Raw genomic sequence first — 16,756 nt, forward strand, 5'->3', positions numbered from 1 at the left:
CAGAGATAAAGACTTTCACAGAAAGCCTGACCAAGCGTTGCCAGCTAAATGAGTTATTTTATTGAAAAATCCGAGTCTTTGGGCTGTTCATTAATTGCTCACAAAGGGGACCTCTGAGATGGGCGAAAATTCCAAGCATGCAAAATATTCCGAACTGGAACCGAGTCAGCGGCAGTGGGACTCCCTCTGGACTGTTTCCAGTTTAGCTGTCTGTTGACAGAGTGTGTTTATATTCTCTTGTGCTGTTTTTTAAAAAAGCCACTTTCAAATAGCAGAACAGCAGCTGAAGAAGGCTCTAGGTAGCCTAAAAAAAAAAAAAAAAAAAAACCAAAAAGGGAAGACATCTACGTGGTGAGCCGCCCCGTGGCGGCCCAATCCTGTGTCATCTCTTACTGGTACTACTGTCCGACCACAGTTAATGTCACAAGGGTCCTGGGCAGTTTCAAAGGCAGACATGCTCCAGGCAGCTGAACAGGCCTTCAAGAATGCCCCAGCGAGTGCCACCAGTATGGGGTATTCGTAAACACTAGGGAACGTGGCTGCTGATTATGCTTGCCTCATGTGCGGGAATCGGGACTGTCCCACCAGATTGCCTTTCAGAAGGGAAATTCAAGGACCCCACTCCGCACGCTGGCTCTCCTCGCCACTGGTGTTGAACGTAGCAAGACCCCGTTTGCTAAGACACGGAGCAGGCGGCCTCCCACACCCATGTGGAGACTCTCTGCCCGGCTCCGTGGGGGCTGAGGTTCCAGATCATTTATTTAGAAGGTTTGACTCCCCAAGAAGGCAAATTTTTTTGCATGTCAGGGACTGCCGGATAATTAAAATTTATACTCTCAACAGTCAGGGCTAAGTCCTGTGGGCAGACCGCCGCTGTTTACCCTCCTTTGTGACACTAACTCCTAACACTGCCTCACCCTTTCCCAAGGTCCCACAGCTCTTACCCAGAAGAAAAAAAAAAATTCAGTACACACCACCCACTGACAGAGTGTGTGGGACTTCCTGCCCTGGCCTCTTCCTCCCCACCCCCACACCAAAGCTCCTACTATTCCACAGTATCCCCGAAGCCAGCCTTGACTTTCATCTTTCTTGACAGCTTTGAGATGGAGTCACTGTTCCATCCGGGAAGCGGGAAGAGGTCCTCAAGAATGTTAGCTTGATTTCCTCTAGGGAGCAACGCGACATTCCTCTGCGATTCAAGCGGCTTCATGTTTTTTAATCACATGGCACCCGCTGAGTTCATCAGGAAATGTAACAGATGATTTCCTTCTCTGGGTCCAAAGCTGACTGCAAGTCCGGGTTTTAGCACTTAGGTTGCACACGGTCCTATTTGGGCTTGTGCGCTTGCTGCCCCCACCCCGTGGTATAATTCGGGTACTCACTCGCTTCCGGTGAGGACTGATCTCCAGCTTCATCACTGCGCACTTGTTTAAAGTGTTTAGTCGCCTACAGGGCAGAAAGAGAGAGAGAGAGAGGACATCAGCAAAAAAAGGAAGCCGCTAATGGGCAGGCAAACGTTTCTTCTAAACAATCCACACGTGTAATGAGCTTGCCTGAACGCATTTCTAATTTAGGCAAGTATGGTGAACTTCCGTCATGAAATGAGTAATTTAGTCCTGGCACAGTAGCGCACACCTTGAACCTCAGTACCCAGGAGGCAGAGGCATGTGGATCTCTTGAGTTTGAGGCCAGCCTGGTCTAGCTAGTGAGTTCTAGTCTCAAAAAATGTGAGTAACTTAAAGGCGCCTTTCTATTTCTTGCACTTGAGTAGATGGCCTACTGCAGATGAATGATGTCTGCTTGAGGAGAGATAGAGACAGTGGTTAAGGAGCCGAGGAAGGCTGTTGGCCAAATGGTCAGCCTGTCCCATCTAACATCAAACAAGAATTAAAGCCAGGCGGTGGTGGCGCAAGCCTTTAATCCCAGCACTTGGGAGGCAGAGCCGGGGGATCTTTGTGAGTTCGAGGCCAGCCTGGTCTACAGAGAGAGATCCAGGAAAGGCGCCAAAGCTACACAGAGAAACCCTGTCTCGAAAAACCAAAAAAAAAAAAAAAAAAAGAATTAAAAAGGATGACAGGCCTCAGTCATCTCCAACAAATGACCATCTCAGAAGGTCATTTTACAGCTCGAGTTTATTATACAGAGAGGAAATTCCAACCCTCTTTCATGCTCAATGTTTTACACGGTTTTCTATCAGCAGAGAATGTGTGCCGTACCAACAGCATTAGCACAAGGGATTATTGTTAAAATCTGTACACTACAGCCCCAGGTACCAAAACCTCACTGGGTTCAAACAGGCACTCAGATCACATTCTTTGGAACAGGAGTCAAACTTCAGCTTTGAACATTCCCCCCCTCGACAGGAACGTCCACTTAACATGAGAGAGACAGGGGCGGCAGTGTAGCTCAGTGATAGAGGACTTGCCTAGCACACACAAGGCTCCAGGGTCAATCCTTAGCACAATAGAATCAATCAATCAATCAATCAATCAATCAACTTTATCAAAAATAAAATACTTAAACAGTCACAGGAAAAAAAAAAAAAAAACACCCTTTATATACCCCCAAACTAGTGTGCATATAGTATGTGAGTGACAGCGTTCCAGGCCTTGGTTCTTCCTAACATCTTCCAGATGACCATCACTGAGCCTTCCTTAAATGATCCTTTTTAAAGGTGTCTGCTTGCTACCTCCTAAGCCTCATGAATCTCCCCATCGGTCTTCTATTTCTTTCTCAAGCTGCATCCTTACGTTTTCATGGGCTAAGAGTGCTTAATTCCCTCCACTTCAAACTGATCCTGTACACTCCTCCGGCTTTATCTCCCCCATCCTGCTCTGGTAACTTGTCCGACAACCTGGAGGCACCAGGATAGGCAGTATGTCTGCAGGCTGATAAGGCTGCCTTTGACTCCACAGATTATGTGGAAGCCTGTTTATAGGATAAACAGGGAGAAAGCAGAGCACCCATGTTCAGAAAATTCTCTCCCTGGATGGGGAGGGGAGGCAAACAGCCGAGAAACACTGCGGACTCCTGGCTGGGTGTAGGGCCCCCCTCTAAAGGGCATCAGTTAAAGGACACGTCCACTATTTTCAGTCCCCCAATCTTTTCAAGGCTTTAAGAATCAGGAATGGTTACAGCTAGTCTTAGTCTGGGTTTCATTAATCAAACCTGTAATCAAATCTCCACTTGACTCCATTTGGGCTTTAATGGTTGACTGATGTTTATACCCAAATTTACTAGGCATGGAGGCCTATGGGGGTGGGGATGGGGGTGGGGGCGGAGCAACTTCACAAACTCCAGATCTGAGCCAAACAAAAAAGACCCAGAAGGTTGGTTTGATAAAGGTCAAGTTTATCTTTTTATGTCGGTGGCACCAAACTAATGGCATTGCATTCTTGAAGGCCAATGTTACTTTCAGGGTTTCTATGGTTTTCCTTTATTTCCTCTCACCAGCCCCCATTCCCCAGGATCTCCAGAGAAGGTTTACCAGGGGGGCCTGTCTACCTCTATACAGAGGGGCAATAGGGACATAAGATAGTAGTAGCTCTAGCCAGAGAAGAAACTCATCTCATGGAAGAGAACACAAGAGTGGTCACCAGAGGCTGGCAAGGGACAGTGAGTCCAAAATAGGCAGGTAGCTAACCCAGCACAGAGACAGGAGGATTCGACATAATAGGGTCAACTTGAGTCAACAGTAATTTTTTTTTTTTAAATTTTAAAATAGCTAACTAGAATATTCTCAAGAAATAATAAAAGTACAAGGTGATAGATATGTTAATTCCCATGACTTGGTCATACCTCACATAGAAGTATTGAAACATCACATGCTACCACACAGATAATACAGTCATGCTATGTCAATTAAGAATTAAAAAACAACAACAACAACAACAAAATGGTTCTAGCTAGGTGACCAGCCACCTGGGTGAGGCACTGTGCTGGGTACTTCTAAAGCACGGGCTCAAGCTTAGTCCTTTGACAAGCTTCCTAGAACAGATATTATGACTTATCTTTGTAAGGGATGAAAAGGGGCTTTTGGGGAGCTCAGGAATTTTGTACAAGGACCCAGGATTAAAACACGGTGGCTTTCGTGCCCAAACACAGCATCTTCTATACTTGGTTCTGAAACAAGTATTAACGATAGTAAAAAAGAATGGAAGCCAAGTAGATCTGAAGTAGCACTGTTCAAGTAAGCGGCTGAAATACTCCTGTCAATAACCATCTGTAGCCTCGGGCATTCATATCCCCACCACCGCCCAGGGCCTGGCTCCAAAGGAATGTGTGGGTCTTATCTCCCGGGTAACTTGTGTCTGTTCTAAAGACAGAGGGAGCCAAGGGCGGACTATCAAAGGTTCAAGAGTTTTGCTGCTCAGAGCTGTAGGCATGTAGATAAAAGGATAGCGGTAGAGATCTGGGCCTCCTTGCATTTAAAATAAAAAGCAGAAGAAGGGTTAAGGAAACAAAGGACCCGACAAAAAATTCTTCCAATTCTTACAGATTTTCTTGGAATTGTACAAAATATGTTTAAATTATGTGTTGCTGAGTGTCATCCTAGCACTTGGGAGGCTGAGGCAGGAGGATTGTTGAGTTCTAGCCCAGCTTGGGCTCCACAGCAAGATCCTGCTCCCAGCATCCCCTCTCACCCCCTCACCCAATTACTTGCTTCATTTTAAGCTGAATGAAAAGAGCAACATGGTCAGTATGCCTCCGTACGGCTGCTTGACATAGCTTTGACATGTCCTGGATAGTTTGGGGACCAAGTACGTACTGAAGATGACAGCGACAGACAATGCCGTTACCTTTTTCATTTGACAACTACTAGCTGATGCTGACACTTCTTTCACGTGTTGGGAGGAGTCAGTTTTAACTCCAAAGGGAAACAGCAGTGTGGAATGTTCCTGAAGCCACAGGAAGACGGAGGCAGCCCAGCACCGCTCACTGTCTAGATCAGTATGTGCTCTGAGACAAGCTGAGCAGTCTTCCAGTCCTGAGCAGAACTTGCTCATAATCATAGCTTCCTCAGTGGGTTTAGATGATTAGTGAAGCTAGCAAGACTGACTGACGGAAAAGCCAGTCTCTTCAAGGGAACAAGTCCATTGCTATCTCAGAATAACACTTGAAGTATGTTGGGTAAGCCTGGCGGAGGTGGCACACACCTTTATTCCCAGCACTTGGGAGGCAGAGGCAGGTGGATCTCAGTGAGTTCGAGGCCAGCCTGGTCTACAGAGCAAGTTGTAGCTATGGGCTACACAGAGAAACCCTGTCTTGGAAAAAAAAAAAATGCTAGGTAGCCTACTAGTCTCGTAATTGTGATTTCTGGCCATTATTTAATTTTATATTTCGATAGTGCCATTGTTAAACTCATTCAATCCCTGCTTTTATGTCAAAGAGTCTTTTGCCCTGATTAAAAAAAAGTATTAAAAGAAACCAGCTCCCTTTAGCTTTTTATCACAACTGTTGTATGACTTGCAAATACAGGAATGTGGATATTTTCTGTCTAAGTAGAAAGCTAACATGACTGCATCTAGAATGTGGCCCACTTCATGGGAGAACATTGGCTATGAGGAAGCACATGATGCCTCCGACTGAGCCTCTACAACTCATCTGCTTAAACGTTTAAGGGGGGGAAAGATGGACGTCCACAAAGTCTGTCTACACACAACATCACAAGCCAAGAGGAGATATTTGTAAACATACCACAGCTCTGTCATCTGATGGCCCTGGAATTCCATAGGCGGAGGAAGTCTTTGCAGCAGGCACAGATAATAAAGTGAATGTCAGAAAACCTAAAGTGTGTGGAGGTGGGGTGAAGGGGGGCTCTTGAAATCTGCCTACACCTTCCCTCTGTTTCCTTCTCTGAGGTCAAAGCCACTGCCATCATGTGACTATGTGGACAAGGGCCCTAGGGCTTTCCAGGACCCAACATTTTGATGACTATGACTATGGGTCCTGAATAATCTCTCCCTTTTAATTAGAAAGTGATTTTTTGAGGCAAGATCTTGCTGTCTAGCCCAGACTGGCTTTGAATCCAACCCCCCTCCCCCTTTTCCCCCCTCTGCCTCCCCAGGGCTGAGATGATAGTGAACATTTATTATATGCTGAATGAGAATTTCCTTTAAAAAAAAAAAAAAGTAGTCTCAAGTCTGGACTTTTCTGCACATTCTCCCCAACTGAGTTTGATGATTTCTTTTTTTTTCCATTCTCACACCTAAGCTATTCAGGATGTGTTAGTCTACACATACAAGGGGAAACTGAGGCTGACCCAGAATACACGGCCAAGTTTGAACACAGATAAAGGACCAGTTTCCTTCAGGCCATTTTTTGCTCGGATCTAGTCTCTTCTGTGGGAGGTGGCTTCTCTTAGACTGTGGCATTTAGAGTCGGTGTCAATCAAATTTGAGATGTGCGTTTTTCCTTTGAAAAAGGAAAAAGTTGATTTCGATCTGACATTCAAGAAAAATTCTTAAAAAAAAAAATTCTTCAAGAATTTAATCGTAACTCTTTGGGCTGAAATACTGCAGTGGTATTTTTCTGACCCAGACATTCCTGAGCTGTTGATGTAGTTCAGAAGGCTGACTCCCTAAGTGGCTTAGCATGTGCGATGTGACACAAAGCTCAAGTTATTTCCTGAGATGCCTTTTCTGAGTGACCTCATTCATATGCATGAGCATCAGTGATGATTTGAGAATACATTAATTCTGCCACCCAGCTAAGGGGGAAAACATCTTCACAATGTTGGCCGGGGCAGTTCAGATTCCAGATGCTGACTTCTCTCCCTCTCCAAACTGCACTGGTGACATTTTTCATTCCAGATGACATAGTGATGGTATTACGTACTCCAGGACACAAATTCACTTTTCCCAGAAAAAGGCCTGCATGCTCTGGACACATGACTAAAGCTGCACACTGTTTCTGGGGGTAAATATGGCTTCTTTTTTCTTTCTTTCATAAACTATGAAATCTAGTCTTTTCCATACTCTCTAAACATAATCTACCTTTTCCCAAAACCATACTACTCAAGCTGGCTGCTTCAAACATTATATAAGAAAGAGAGGGAGAGAGAGAGATAGACAGACAGAAAGACAGAGTCAGACAGATAGACAGCTGTTACTGTGTTCTTTACCTATATAGTTAAAGAAATACCAGATATCATTTCGCCTTAAGGCATTTTTCCCCAGTTAAAACAGACACTGAAATTAGGGACTGGATAGAGAGCCCAGCCATAGCAAACACAAGGGCCTGGGTTTGGGTTTCCTGCATCCAGGTAAAAGCCAGGCATCAGGGCATTGGAGCCCACTGGATCGCCTGTCTAGCTGGATTGGTGAGCTCTGGGTTCATTGAAAGACCTAGCCTCAAAAAACGAGACACAGGACAACGGAGGAGGACACTGGACACTGACCTCACCAAGCATGCACACAGGTGTACACACACACACACACACACACACACACACACACACACACACATGAATATTTAAGGTCTTTTAGAAGTCATTGATAGAAAACTGACTTTAACTTTAGAATCCAATCAACAACATGTGAATTCTGTCTATGCCTATTCTTCTCCTCAGAACCCGGCCATGAAGGCTTTTCAAGGGTTTCGAGGAAAATTACTAGGGATGAATAATGGGAGACGAATAAAAATGTCATCCAGGGTTTGAAAGGATTATCCGAGGCCCTGGTAGCCTCAGGTTTTATGTCTTTCACTTCCCCAAATCCCACAAGCTGCGTCTCAGCCTGGAGAGCAGGCAGCTCACTGAACAGGACCTCTGACAGCTTTATTCACAGTTCCCATCAGTGCCCGTTTACTGCCTGTCTCCCGTACATTAAAGACCGTGCTCAGTGAGTTTACAGCCTATTTAATCCTGTCATCACTCTACCTGGGGCAGCTGGGGCTTCTGAGGAGCCTCCTTGGGATTCAGATGACAACCCGGACTGGCTATCCTTCAGCCCTCCTTCTGAATGCCTCATGCCACTCAGTTCAGTGGCAGCTTTGACCCCCATGCTGCTCCTGGTCAGGGACAATGACTCTTTAGAAAGTCCATATTTCCAAACCACCAGAAAGTTTGCTGTTTCTGCCATCACGTGGTAACAAAATGTGGGATGGTGCTACGTGAGGGCCTCAGAAGACAGTGTGGATGCTATTTCAATGATGATACTACACAACAGCGTTCACTGTAGTGCTCATCCAATGCTCTATAATACAGCAACATTAACCACTGTATCATCTGATCACTGAAGAACTCAAGCGGATCAAATGGAAAGCAAGCCAAGGCTGAGAGAGGAGTACCATTTCTACTTATTTATTTATTTTTAAAATTTTTTTCCTGAGACAGGTTCTCTCAGGGTAGCCCTTGGCTGGCCTTGAACCTGAGATTGGACTGCCTCTGCCCCGCTGAGTGCCGAGATTAAAGTACCATGTTTTTAAGAGAAAGGAAAAATGTCCGCTTACCTGCACAGAGCCTCGATGGCATCTCTGTCCAAGAAGTCATGTTCTCTCTTGACCAGAGAAATATCAATAGGGAACAGGAGATCTGTAGGGAGAATGAAAGCAGGCACATTTGAGCACCTAGGATCTTGTCAAATTAGCCTCTTTTGGCAATGTGCTGAGCATCTCCGGTTCACATGGCTCCTTACTCCCCGGCAGGCTATGCGGGCGCATGCAACAATACCATGCATGGTTTAAACCAGTTCTAAAGTAGTTCGGAAACTCCAAGTTGTTTCTCTGTCGCAGAAGTGGTTCAAAACACTTTCCACCTTCAAACTAATGACTGCCTGCTCTAAGTTATATATAATTTAAGCCAGAATGAATCCAGTAAGGAGTCTCCTTTGTCATGGGATTAAAAAAAAAAAAATGTCTTAGCTCACATGACATTAGGGAAGGGGCTACAGGAAAAACAAAAGCAAAAACACAAAACAGAACCGGGAACCGGAGAGATTCAGGGAACAATGGCAGCGGGCAGCTGGAGGGCCCGGTCCATTTGCATGATAGGATACACAGCAGAGAATTCAAGATATGCTGTTTGGAAACAAAGACTAGCACTTCCATGTGGCGACCCAAGGGTTAACTCCCGGTAAAACAAAGGACTGACTATACAGTTACTGTAAAACAATAGCAACGGAGCCCCTAAATCTGTCAGAGCCCGGTGCTCTCAGAACAATGCACCCACCGCTTGCATCAGATGACTGAAAGCAGGAAGAATTTCAACTGCCTGGAGAGAGGGTGAGCTAGTGGTTACAAGCCTGGGAACCCGGGGATGACAGGGGAAGGATGGGGAGGGATGGAGAGAGGCTGCTTACAAGGTGCAGATGGGACATTCGTTTGGAGGAATCAAGACCAAAGCTACGGTGTTACTAAGACACGCTTGAGCGACCACGATTGTATTTTTCAAAATGGCTAGTAGACGGAGGATTATGAATGTTCTCGCCGCCGAGACAAAGCAGCAATAAAAATTTGAGACAGCAATGCCGATTACCCTGTTCCAATGACTACATATTATAGAACATGTAATATAACGGCACGCCATGCTTTACACATATATACGATTACTATGTGGCAACCGGAAATGGAAAAAAGTTGAATTAGCTTCTTGGGTTCAGGAGTTTGAAATAAAAATCCCTTCAATTACCAGACCTGATGGCACATGCCTTTAATCACAGCAGAGGCAAGCAGATCTCTGTGAATTTCAGGTCAGCATGGTATACCTAGAGGTTTCAGACCAGCCAGAATTATAGTGAAACCCTGTGGATAAATGCATCCAACAGAGCAGAGAGGAGAAAGATACCAGGAATGATGACAAGAGCTTAGACATTCCACTGGATAATGCAGGCCAGCTATGAATGTTGATAAATGGCTTTCCCAGTAGAAGGCACATACAGTGTCCCAACTCTATGCTTCTTTGTGGGTTGATCATTCCATCCTCTTCCTCCTCTTCCTCCTCTTTCACACAACTTCCTTGGTCATCAAAGTAGAAAATGCATTGCTGGGATAGACATGGCCAGGGTTGGGAGCTCTGGCTAACTAGTCACACACACCCTTGTTGTGTTTTGAGTTGACTTCAATGTTCCTAACTTACAACCACTGGTTTTACAGAATGGTACAGAATTCCTCATCTCTAAGGCATCCGTTTTCTAAGGATAACATTTACAGCATCTTTTCAAGCTATCTTGGTATTCGTTTACCATCTGCTGTTTTTTTTTTTTTTTCCTGAGGCAAGAGTTAGAGCACTCTTACCCTGATATGCATTATATATTACATGCAGACCAAGGACATAGGTAAAGCACAATGGCCATTGAAGATATGTATGAAATTTAATATTCCAAGCTTACACGTCTTCATCAGTAGACAGAGGGATGGCCAGTGACACTGCCATCGTGACCAACATCAGAGGACGCTAACAGGAACATGAATGCACAGTACTAAACAGAACCAAGGCCATAGAGCCTGCCCCTTAGGGATTCAGACGCTATTAAACAATAAGCCAAGGTCAGACCAATATCTTTTTAGATAGTCTATAACACAAAATCTATGAACGTCAATGAAAAGTGTTACTTTCTTGCCTGTTGGGCATACGTGGAAAAGCAGCCACGCTGTTTTAGCTATTTCTAAGTTCCTGTGCTATACTTAAGGTCACTTTTCTGATCCACATGAACAACAATTCCGTTTTTTTTAAAAAAAAATCCAGTAATGAGTAACTAAGTGTGAGGAATGCAAGAATTTAATCAATTTTTTTTTTTCTTATTTGCCTAGACTGTTTATTGAAGGAACCGGTTTTTTTAAAAGATGATGGGTTTACCTGATGGGTAGAAGTGCTCTGAGCCCACCTTCCAGCTTGGGTTTAGAGGGAGGACGTGAAAATAGGCAGGCACCAAATGGTGCTAATCGGGAAGAGGAGGGGTCTGTGGGTTGCCATGCCACCCGATGTATGTGTCCTGTTCACCTGGCATGGGGCAGGATGAGGTGGGAAATGGCTGCCCAGAGCATGGCACAGGACACCCCAGAGTCAGCCAATGCTTTCACAGGACTTGGACAGGTGCGGGGGGGGGGGGTGGGGTGTATATCAACCAGGAGGAGAATGGAGTCTGCATTTGAGGACCTTAAGACAGGGGCTAGGAATTGGATTTACCAAAACCAACAGGCACAAGAAGGTGCCACCCAGCAACGAATCAACACCCCAAAAGGACATAATTGAAGAAAATTGAATCTTAAAGAGGAAAACAAAAGCCCAGCCACTGCCAATCCAATTAGCTTTCCCTAGCTCCAGGGGAGCTGGAAATGAGAGAGGAACAAGTGCTTGTCCGGCTTCCGCCTCCAAAGCCCTGCAAGAGGTCAGAGGTTTTGTCTGAAGGGAAGCAATGCCACCATGTTAAGCAGAGCGTCAAAAGTCAACATAAAAGAAGTAAGAAATTGCATATATGCTGTGAAGTTGAGGGTCAGGAAGCTGTCTCAGAACGTAAAAGTAAATAACCACTGAATGCTACCAGAAAGATCATATAATTAAGGTTAGGAATCACTCCACACCTCGCTTTATTTGAAAATTACCTACAAGATCAGAGCCTTCACCCCTACATTCTAGTGTCTTCGGTACAGGAAGGGACTCTGTACACTACCAAAAGAGAAAGGAAAAAGCTAACCCAGCCACAAACCCTTTGATCTACAAGAGTGTCCCGCCTGCAAGATATGCTAGGGCAATGGCGGCACAGGCTGGTGGGAGTCACCAGCCCACCAAGATCTGATTTGACTTAAGGACCCACTCCATGAAATGGAACCCATACCCGACCACTGCTTAGGTGTGCAAGAATCTGAGACTAGAGAGAGCTCAGGGACCTTGGGGTAAAATCACATACTACTGATCCAAAAAACAAAACAAAACAAAACAAACAAAAAACCCTGTAGCAATAAAAGGACTTATAAAGACACTCTGCTATACTCATAGATCAGCACCTTGCTCAGCCATCATCAGAGAAGCCTCTGCCTGCAGCAGATGGGAACAAATACAGAGACCTACAGTCAGACATTATACAGAGAATGAGAGACCTTGGAATACTCAACTCAGCCCTAAATGGGTGAGAGTTTCTCCCTCCAGGTTCCTGCTGCTTGAGTTCCTGCCCTGACATCAACATCCTTCCCCTCAGGACCCAAGAGAGCCTGCAGCAGGAGTCAGAGTTCAGTTGTATCGAGAGAGAGAGAGAGAGAGAGAGAGAGAGAGAGAGAGAGAGAGGGAGGGAGGGGGGGGAGGGAGGGGGGGGGAGGGAGGGGGGAGGGAGGGAGGGAGGAGGGAGGAGGAGGGAGGAGAGAGAGAGAGAGGAAAACTAATGAGGTGGGGAGGATCTGGGAGGAGTTACTGGAGGGGAAAACATAATCAAAATACACTGTATAAAAAATTAAACAAATAAAACTTTAAATCTTCAAAAAATGTCTATAAAATGGAGTTCAGTCTTTCAAAGCTGTGATCATTATAAAATGATTTCATATACAGATAATAGGTCTCTCATTTAAATGAACAGCTAATTCATCTCAATGGAAGCAGAGCACTTGATTTCAGCTTATGGAGCCAGAAACTCAGAGAAAGAGGTAGACAGGACTGCCCTTTCTCTGTCCCTAGCATCCCGACAACTGGACGCAAGCCAGGGTCCTGTAGGAACAGAGTACAACAGAGAAGATGCCTCTATCAGATTGGCCTGTAGGCAAGTCTGTGTTGGATTTTCTTGATTGATGATTGATTTGGGAGGGTCCAGCCCACTGTGGGCGGGGCCGCCCTCAGGCAGGTGCTCCTGGGGACTATAAGAAAGAAAGCAGTAAGCAGCATTCCTCCATGGCTTCTGCTTCAGTTCCTCCCTTCAGGTTCCCACCCTGACTTCTCCTGGTGATGGGGTGAGCTGTCAAGATGAAATAAACCCTTTACTCTGCAAGGTGCTTTTGGTTATATTGCTTATCACATCGGCAAAGGAAGCAACCCAGTACGGTGACCTTCTTAACTTTAATTTTCCCTTTTCTACTTTGGTGTGTGGGGAAAAGCGAGGGCATGTGCTATGGGAAAGTGTACATGACAAAATGGAATATGTGCGCTGCAGTTCATTACTCGGAAACCTGATTTCTTCTAGGTTTGTGCAAGTTAAGTTATTACGCACGTGTTACCAAAGAAAGGTGCATGGATGTTCAAAAGTAACAGTTTATAAAAAAATAAAACAACTGAAATGCCCACCAACCAGAACAGAGATAGAACGCTCTTCAATCCATTTGATGGGGTATTATATAGTAGTCAAAAAAAATGAGCTACAGGGAGGGACACACAGGTTAGAGGAGTCTTAATATACGAACAAATTAAATCTGCATTGTACCCTTTTTTTCTTTTTTGAAAAGCTAGACTTTATACACAGTATGCCTTTCAAAAACTTCAATAAAATTACAGAAAATGAGAACACAAAAACCAGTAAGTGTTTTGGGGGTCACAGGTTACTTTTTGCAGAGGGACACGACAATTCCGTTATTCCTAGATTCTGTTTCTCTTTTGTTTTGAATGGTGCGAGTCTTGGATACTTATGCCATTAAAAAAAAAAAATGAGATATTTAACTGAGTAACAAAATGTCTCCAAATAACTCCTGGATCCAAGAAGTTGGTGTTAGGACAATGCCGACTTAAACTAAGACGGTACTCACGCCTTACCTTCATAAAGCTGTGCATACTGGGGAAATCCAGTTACCCGCAGCCAATCGCACGCTTCCTTGGCTTCAATTTCTAGAGACAAACAGAAGACGCATTTGTTAGCCACGTTAGCCCTCCGCATTAAGAAACTGATTCGATCAGACAAGCAATATACAACTTATGCAACACAATATATCACAAATAAATAAAACAATTAGTAATTACAAAGACCAATATATATACTGATAGGCAAAGGAACTGACCAAAAGTCCAGTTAATACCAAATAGCTTAAATTTTATACATGTTTCCATCTCTTTTAAATGAACGTAATGGTATGTTTTCTCTGTAAAGAAAACAGAAGGGGCTAGCGCTGTAACTTAGTGGTCTAGCCCTGCCTAAGGCCCTGGGATTAATCCCCAGTGCTGCAGAAATCCAAACAAACAAAATCCAAGATGGGTTCTCCCAGCAGTAAGTTGCTCCCTGCTGCTTCTGGACACGCTTCCAAAGAACACAACGCGATGAAAGTGCAGTGAAGGGGTTGACTAACTCGCTGGAAGCCCAGTTGGCCTAACAAGATTTATTATTTTCTGTTTCAACACAAACCCACCAGATACACCCTTACACCCAGAGCAGAGCTTGACTGGGCACAGTTACGGCCCCTGTGACGCTTGTGGACTGAGCACTTTAACAGCCAAAGACGATGACAATGTGCCTTCAGGAGCACTAGTATTCCTCAGCAGGAGAGAGGCCCAGGCTGCCTCAGGAAACTGAGGGCGTGACGTCACTAAATCCCAGCGTCTTGGCAGGCTGACGGCCTAATAAAGGCTCCCTTTCGCTGTGGTTAAACATCTTGTAGATAGTATTGATAAACAGAGAGGCCAAGAGCAACTGACACACCATGTTAAAGCTCACTCAAGCACGCATTTACAATCCCGTTAAAACTGGCTCACAGTGGTGGTCCTGGACACATTAATTAGTTTCTGTGTTTGCACAGAGAATATTCCTTTCAACCCCTCTTCCCACCTTCTTCAGGCCATTAGAGTGCTTGGTTATTTAAGGCTATTCACTTTATAGAAGTCTCGACATTGCTTAATCAATCCCAGATTCCCATCTTCATTAAGCCAGATGTCAGTCCGGTGGCCACTATTACAAATACACACACCACAGCACTTTTGTCTACGAAAACTTTAAGCCTTCCAACTTTTTTTTTTTTTTTTAATTTTAAGTTATGCTTTTCTCCTTGTCGTTTCAAGAACAGCAACTTTGAAAAAACTTTTAATTCATCAAGGCGGGTAGGAACATCGTTACTGCGCCCACCACGGAGCAGACAAGCCGTGACTTCCCAAGCTAGTTAATTAATACCCCGCTGAAATGAGGATAAACACTGTTAATAAACAGCATCTTAGAGGCTGCTTGCTTGAGTCATTTTAGTGTAGAGAGGAGAGTAGTACGACTAAACACAAGACTCAAGACTTGCTGGGGAAAGAGGCCAGAGGGGTATCGATGCAGAGGGGGACATTCATTGCTTGCACTGGCTATGGTATACAGATGTGAATGACCTGAGCCCAGACAGTCTTCTTCATGTATGCATGTTTTAGTTAAAATTATTGCATTTATTATTTTGTATTTGTGTGTAGGCAAGTGGGCCTGTGTGCTAAGGGGTGGACGTCAGGGGACAATTTGTGGACGTCGGTTCTCTCCTTCCACCATACAGATATGAGACAGATCTCATGGGGCTTGGGGACACGCACATGCTGAGCCATCTTGCCAGGGCTCATGTATTTTTTTTTTTTTAACCCATATCTTGTCTTCATGGGGATTGAGGGAGTTTAAATAAAACTGTAAAACAGCTTCTAGAAAAGTATTGTAAGACTGAAAAACATGAACACTTAAAGACTATGAAAATCACATTTTCCCTCTGTATAGCCCTGCTGACTCCCAAAGATGACTACAGAAAGAAAAAAGGCTGCTTGTTTTAAACAACCTGTTTTATTTTTTAATTATTTCTATTATTTTTGGAAATGATATTCCACCATTTGCCCCTCTCCTTTTTCCGCCCAATACTTCTCAAATACCCCTCCTTGCTGTCTTACAAATTTATGGTTTTTAAAAAAATTATTTTATGTGTATGGGTGTTTGCCTGCATATAGATCTGTGCACCCCATATGTGCTTGGTGCACAGGGAGATCGGAGGAGGGTGTCGGATTCCCTGGATCTGGAGTTAGAGATGGCTGGGAGCCACTGTGTGGGTGCTGGGAATGGAACCCAGGTCCTCTGAAAGAACAACAAGCGCTCTCAACCACTGAGCCATCTCTCCAGCCCCACAAATTCATGGCCTCTTAGAAACACATCCAAAATAACTCACTTGTTACCGTGTCCTTAGAGAATACTTCCAAAGAACAGGCTATTGGACATCGGATAATAGATAGTCAAAAAGCAGTATTTGCTTTCTTATTATTTCACTCAAAAAGTGTCAAGTAACTAGAAATTCTAAGCGTCTGTCCATTTGGGGGCACATGTAGACAGGGCACCAGACCAGTGCATATACAAAGGCTTCATCAGGCACCAGCTTCTAAGACTCTGACACCCAGTTACAGCATGTTCTTGATTTTTCTCATTTAAATGGCTTCGCATTGAAAGGTGTGAAAGAGGCAGTGTATATTTTCTAAACCATCTTTACATCGGTCAGTGTAAGCCTTCACACATTACGAGAACTTTTCACGTACATTCATCACTTAAGGTCCCATGCAATTTCAGAGACATCCAGATGTCTACAGCTGGCTCGTGTCTCAGTCATTTACGTCTATCCTTAAGAAAATGGTATGTGCTCGTATAACCCCCAATTGATGTCACCCAGTCACTTTTAGGGCCACCCGGTTAGAAAACAAATGGTGTGAGCTGGGGAGCTGGCTCTGTGGGTCAGAGCATTTGCTCTGCAAGCAGGAGGTCCTGGGTTCAAATCCCGGCACCCCTGTAGAGAGAAACTACATAGACAGGTGGATCTGAGGAGCTCAAGATGAGCCAGAGCCTTCCGCACACCAGCTCACATCCTCACACTGCTCCTAATACACGCACGTTTCACACGCAAGAGCAAAGATCCTGAAACATCG

The 16,756-nt window shown here is 44.6% G+C and overlaps 1 protein-coding gene across 5 annotated transcripts in view; it reads right to left on the reverse strand.

Annotated features, from left to right (window-relative positions):
- The window catches only part of Dlc1 (DLC1 Rho GTPase activating protein), a 385,945-nt gene that overhangs the window by 16,150 nt on the left and 353,039 nt on the right, over nt 1–16,756 (reverse strand). For all 5 annotated transcript variants that reach the window (XM_028872374.2, XM_028872373.2, XM_028872372.2 and 2 more), the window contains 3 exons: nt 13,667–13,738; nt 8,452–8,533; nt 1,383–1,446 (listed from right to left, as the gene is read on the reverse strand). In XM_028872374.2, coding sequence (XP_028728207.1) covers nt 1,383–1,446; nt 8,452–8,533; nt 13,667–13,738 — 218 coding nt within the window. The remainder of the gene's footprint in view (nt 1–1,382; nt 1,447–8,451; nt 8,534–13,666; nt 13,739–16,756) is intronic.

This window comes from Peromyscus leucopus, chromosome 17 (genome assembly GCF_004664715.2).
Source record: "Peromyscus leucopus breed LL Stock chromosome 17, UCI_PerLeu_2.1, whole genome shotgun sequence".
Lineage (NCBI taxonomy): Eukaryota > Metazoa > Chordata > Mammalia > Rodentia > Cricetidae > Peromyscus > Peromyscus leucopus.